The sequence below is a fragment of the Bidens hawaiensis genome, unplaced genomic scaffold (genome assembly GCF_021521415.1).
Source record: "Bidens hawaiensis isolate Kalapana, Puna unplaced genomic scaffold, B.hawaiensis_p1.1 tig00026600_1, whole genome shotgun sequence".
NCBI classification, from domain to species: domain Eukaryota; kingdom Viridiplantae; phylum Streptophyta; class Magnoliopsida; order Asterales; family Asteraceae; genus Bidens; species Bidens hawaiensis.
In genome coordinates this window covers 62,833-67,979 of record NW_027505074.1, presented here as the reverse complement: position 1 = coordinate 67,979, position 5,147 = coordinate 62,833, and the positions used below count along the sequence as shown (strand labels likewise).

Genomic DNA, 5,147 nt, shown 5'->3' with positions numbered 1-5,147 from the left:
GTGGACTTTCATTGTTGAGGAAGTTTGTCAAAAGTGAAGTGTGCATAGAAGCAGACGAGTCCACAGACGGCTAGGTGGCCACACACACTCTCTCAAACACATACATATACATATAGTTTTTATCATTTTTAATGGAATTTGTGAAAGTTTGTTTTTTTGGAAAAAAACAAGAGATTTTATAAAAAGATGGAATATGAGATAGAGCTTATGTAATAATTTGTTGAGGTTTATTGTCACGTGTGCTCATGGAACTATGGAAGACATCATTACCAGGTGTTGTTCAAGTATTATATTCTAGGTTAGATATCTATTTGAGTTATTAAATAAAAACCATTGGCAAACAGACTTTATGAATACTTTTGGAATGTGATTTGAAGATCTACCAAAAATAAGAAAACAAGTTTTCACATGGCACTTTGCTTTTCTAGTTTCCAAACCCAAATACTTCCTCATAAATTCATATTAAACTTCCAAGTACCATTATTGAGGGGAAAAAAATGGGGCATCACTTATGTCTTGAAAGCCTTAAGATCATGATCTATATCACCGGATCTTCAGTATTACTTATATTATTCATACAAAGTTTACACCGCAAAATTCCCACAATCACTATAGAAGAATTCTACGTGCCTACCCTCAATAAAACCGACACGAAAACCACCATCAAGAACACCACCATCTACTTTGAACTTAAGCTCTACAACAAGGATCCAGTGGGGATTTACTATCGTCCAATGAACCTCACTTTCTCATACTTCCCTAACAAAACAACTAGCACTAGTGTCCCAGTCCCCTTATGTGTGTACACCTTGCATGGGTTTCACCAGGAGCATCACAAGGAAAAACATGTTCGTGGCACGGTGGAAACAAGTGGAATGACGGTGCATGGTGGTGGCGAAGGGGTTGTGGTGATGAGGGTGGATTTGGTAGGCAGGGTTAAGTTTAAGTCTATTGCACAATGGAAAAGAACGGTAAAGGTAGGCGTTGACGTGACAGTTGATGAGTACACCGGGGGAAAAGTTGTGAAGAGTGGCATACACATGGTGAAGTCCCGTGCAGCTCCGGTGGCAGAGGTGGTGTTTTGGATCTATTCTCCGGTGGCATTGTTGCTTGTGTTTGTTAGTCTCTTGAATTTGAGGTTCCTTTGAGATGTGGCCGGTTAGGTTAATTCTTTTTGTTACATATAGCAAACATTAATGGCCATAAGTCATAACATGGGGCCTTTTGTTTTTGTGAATTTTTATTTGAGAGTTTGACATGTTAGTGTATTAACATTAATTGCAAACCAAATTTTAAGATGGACCCAACTTTCCTTTTTCTAGTGAAAAATTTATTTAAAACTGTCAAACTAGCAATAATCTAGAAACAACCAAAAAAATATGAAGTACATATAAGCAAGAGCGAAACTAAAATCGAAATTTACACCATCTTCCAAAACTAAGACAAGATATTTGCTCATTGCCGTGAAACTTTTTTTATACGAATATGTTTGCTTCTGTGTCAGGTATTACCTAATACCTATTGGCAGGGCCGTCACCGAGAGCTCAATGGTTTTCGTGGGCCTTGCACGAGTTATACAACTGGGCCCCAAAAAATTTAACGCAAATATTTATATATCAAAATAAAGCGTTAAGTTGTTAAATGTAATAACGATAAACAAAACAATACAAACGTAGCAAAATGACATATTTTTTAAAGTTACTTGATTACACGAATCTTGAGGCTTGCCTAGCATTTTTTTGAGCAAATGTCTCGATCAACTTGCTATAATCCATACTCTCTAGCATCTTGCTCTCAATAGCTAACAATGCCAATCCATTGAGTCTTTCTTGGAACATTGTAGATCGTAAGTAGGACTTTAACAACTTTAATTTTGAAAAACTTCTTTCCGCGGATACGACCGTCACTGGAATCGTCAACAAGACTCTATATGCAACTAATGCGTTCGGATAATGATCGGCCTTCTTAAGAAAGTTTAACGCATCAATAGGGGTGATAATATCATCAGGTAGATACATGTCCATCAGTTTCAACTCCATATAAAGTTCCTTAGCGTCAATATCGGATGCTTCTCCATACTTCAATGCATCTTGAAGAAGAATACAACACGACATAAGATCTTTGTCTTCTAGTTCCTTCAACTTTTTAGGAAACAAAAAACCAAAAAGTTTTTTGTACTCGTTGTATTGTTCAAATCTTGATTCTAGAGAAGCAATTGCTTGATCAACAACAAATAAGAAGTAATTGACCTTGAAATCCTCCTCGGCTGAAAATAAAACTTCTTGTTCACTTGAAGTCTCGCCAAATTGTTTTTTCCTAAGAATAGGCCACCTTTGAGGGAAAACTGAATCAACACCCATTTCAATAGCAATTTCCTTAGCTACTTCAATTGCCTCTGATAACCCCACTTCTCTATATTCCTTAAAAAAGTTAATCAAATTTTTCACTTCTTTAATAGAAACATCGAGAACCATTTCTTTAGATTGCAACTTTTTGCTCACCACCTTAACTGTGTTTAGTATTTGATACCAAATGACAATTGCTACCAAAAACCCAAAATCACCAATTTCTTTTCTTGCTAGTGCGTCGGCTTCACTATGAATTTTAAAATCACCATCTTTTTCTGCAAGTTCAAGCAAAGCTTCTCTTATATCTGAAAGTTGGAATCTAATAGCCTTAACACTATCAACACGACTTTCCCAACGAGTGGCGGACATCGATTCAGGAGTCAATCCTTTAATATTGTCTTTCAATATTTTCCACCTCTTAGTAGAACTGGCAAAGATATTATAAATTCGTTGTATAAGTCCAAAAAAACCTCTAGCTTTAGTGCAAGTAGTAGCCATGTCAGAGAGTGCAAGATTAAGAATATGGCAACCGCATGGAGTGTAAAAAGCTCTAGGATTTATATCTAAAAATCTCCTTTGAACTCCTTGATGTTTTCCTCTCATGTTTGACCCATTGTCATAACCTTGACCGCGCATATCATCAATATCAAGACCAAGAGCCTTTAATTCCTCATGTGTAATATCAAATATTCCTTTACTGGTGGTATCATCAACAATCAAAAAACCTAAAAAAGATTCCTCAACTGTAACAAAACTAGAGTTGAAATCGACATACCTCACTAGTAAAGACATTTGTTCTTGGTGACTTGTATCCGGGGTGTAATCAAGTATGATGGAGTAATACTTTGCTTGTTTTATCTTCTTGATGATTTCGGATTTAAGTTGTTGAGCTAGTAACAAGATTAACTCATTTTGGATACCGTGACCAAGATAATGCACGTGAAGTTCATCACTTGTGATACGTCGCATGTGTTCTTTCATAATCAGATCACTCTTCTACCATCTCAACCAATCCCAAAAAATTTCCATTATCTTCTTCATATAACTTCTCATTTGTCCCACGGAATACCAAAGTTTTTTTACCAAGAAATTTCACGAATGCAATAATTCTCAAAAGGACCTGTCTCTAATAATCGCATTCTTTCTTAAAGTGCTCGTATGCCACTTTATTAATTGTTTCATTGACTTTTAACCTTTGACGCACTTCAAACCAACTAGCCATATTCTTCAAATGTTCTAAGCTAACTTCATGTTCTTTAAGGCTAGTGGTAGAATGTTGCCAATCTCTATAACCTTCACTATCCAATCGACCTTTTGGAAGCCCTTTTCTTAATAGCTTACAACAAAAACAAAAGACTTTGTCAAGCTCTTTTGAATACACTAACCACTCTCTATCACAATTCTCCTTATTTGATAAAGTTCTAGTATATAAAGTGGCATGAAATCGTCTTCCAAGTTTATCCTTGGGACCCTTATCAATGGTCAAATCTCGTTTTGGACCTTTCTCTACCATAACATTGATCATGTTAGGATTAAGTCCATCCCAATTTCTAGGATCAAAAATATCAATTTGATCCTCCCCATCCTTTTCAACATTAACACCAACATCATCTTCTTCAACATTAGTACCAACATCATCATTTTCAACATTTGCACCAACAACATCTTCTTCAACATTAGTACCAACATCATCCTTTTCAACATTAGCACTAACCACATCTTCTTCAACATTAGCTTCATCAACATTGGCATTGACATTAGATTCATCAACTTTAGAACCTTGAGGTTGTTTTGGTAAATACTTAAACATATCCATGGCTTGAGACTTTCTTATGGCTTCATCTATTTTTCTCTTTTTTCCTTTTTGATATCCGGATAAGTGTTTAGGAGGCATAACTTCTGCAAAATATACAAAATTGTTAATATACCAACACAAGGTAACACTCGTTTCTAAATTAACAATTTTACATGATCTACAAAATTGTTAATATACCACAAAATTATATTTGTAAAGCAAGAATTAAAAATCTAACATGATAATTTTTTATCATCCTCAATACACCACTCAATTTGTAAAGCAAGAATTAAAAAATCTTACATACACTACTGTTACGAATTTTATAACAATACCTCAATTTATTTTTCTACAATGATTATTTCTATAATACATACCTTAATCAATTGTCAAACTTAATTAAAGAAATCACAAAGTTGCTTCAATTTCAACTAAGAAAAAAAAACCCTGTTCAGAACCAAAACCTAGTTTGGAAGCCAAATTAAAGATATTATCAAATAATCAACGATTAATACCTGTTTTAATGTCGTGAATCCTTAAACTTGGTCTTGTTGTTTCGTGAATCCTTGTAACACTCAGAATCAGTGATTACAGAAACCCCTCGGCCCTTGTTGTTGCTCCCTGCCGTTCATAATATGAAGCGATGTTGCTGCCTACGTATTATTATTATTAATTTGAATAAAATTGGCCACTTAGGAATTGGGCTGCTGGACTAATATTAGATGTGGAAAAAAATGGGCCCCTCTTGGGTTTGGGCCCTGTGCGGCTGCCTAGCCTGCACAGGCCCAAATCCGGCCCTGCCTATTGGATCATATCCACGTATGCATGGAAGAGCAATTATGTTTCTGTTTGGTTTTTGCTTAAAATAAGTGAGTCATGCGGACTCCAACTTCTAGTCTTTAGTTTGTTTCATTCTTCCTTTATATTCTGCTAGTTCCTATTTTCTAGTTGTTAGTTGCTTATGAATGTTGTAGTCTTTTGGCTATTTAAAGCCGGTTAAGTTT

At 35.4% G+C, this 5,147-nt stretch overlaps 1 protein-coding gene and 1 pseudogene across 2 annotated transcripts; one reads left to right on the top strand and one right to left on the bottom strand.

Annotated features, from left to right (window-relative positions):
* Positions 1-497: 497 nt before the first annotated feature.
* LOC143610509 (protein NDR1-like) lies at positions 498-1,148 on the top strand. The gene has a single exon (XM_077084971.1). The coding sequence runs from the start codon at positions 498-500 to the stop codon at positions 1,146-1,148; it is 651 nt and encodes a 216-aa protein (XP_076941086.1).
* A 496-nt stretch (positions 1,149-1,644) lies between these two features.
* Positions 1,645-4,757, bottom strand: LOC143610503 (uncharacterized; annotated as a pseudogene). The gene is made up of 2 exons (XR_013149602.1): positions 4,659-4,757; positions 1,645-4,247 (listed from the first exon to the last, which is right to left on the bottom strand). The product of XR_013149602.1 is annotated as an uncharacterized LOC143610503 (transcript).
* Positions 4,758-5,147: the final 390 nt, after the last annotated feature.

Excerpts from the sequence above, each read along its gene's own strand:
- LOC143610509 (XM_077084971.1), top strand. The coding sequence starts at position 498 with ATGGGGCATCACTTATGTCTTGAAAGCCTTAAGATCATGATCTATATC.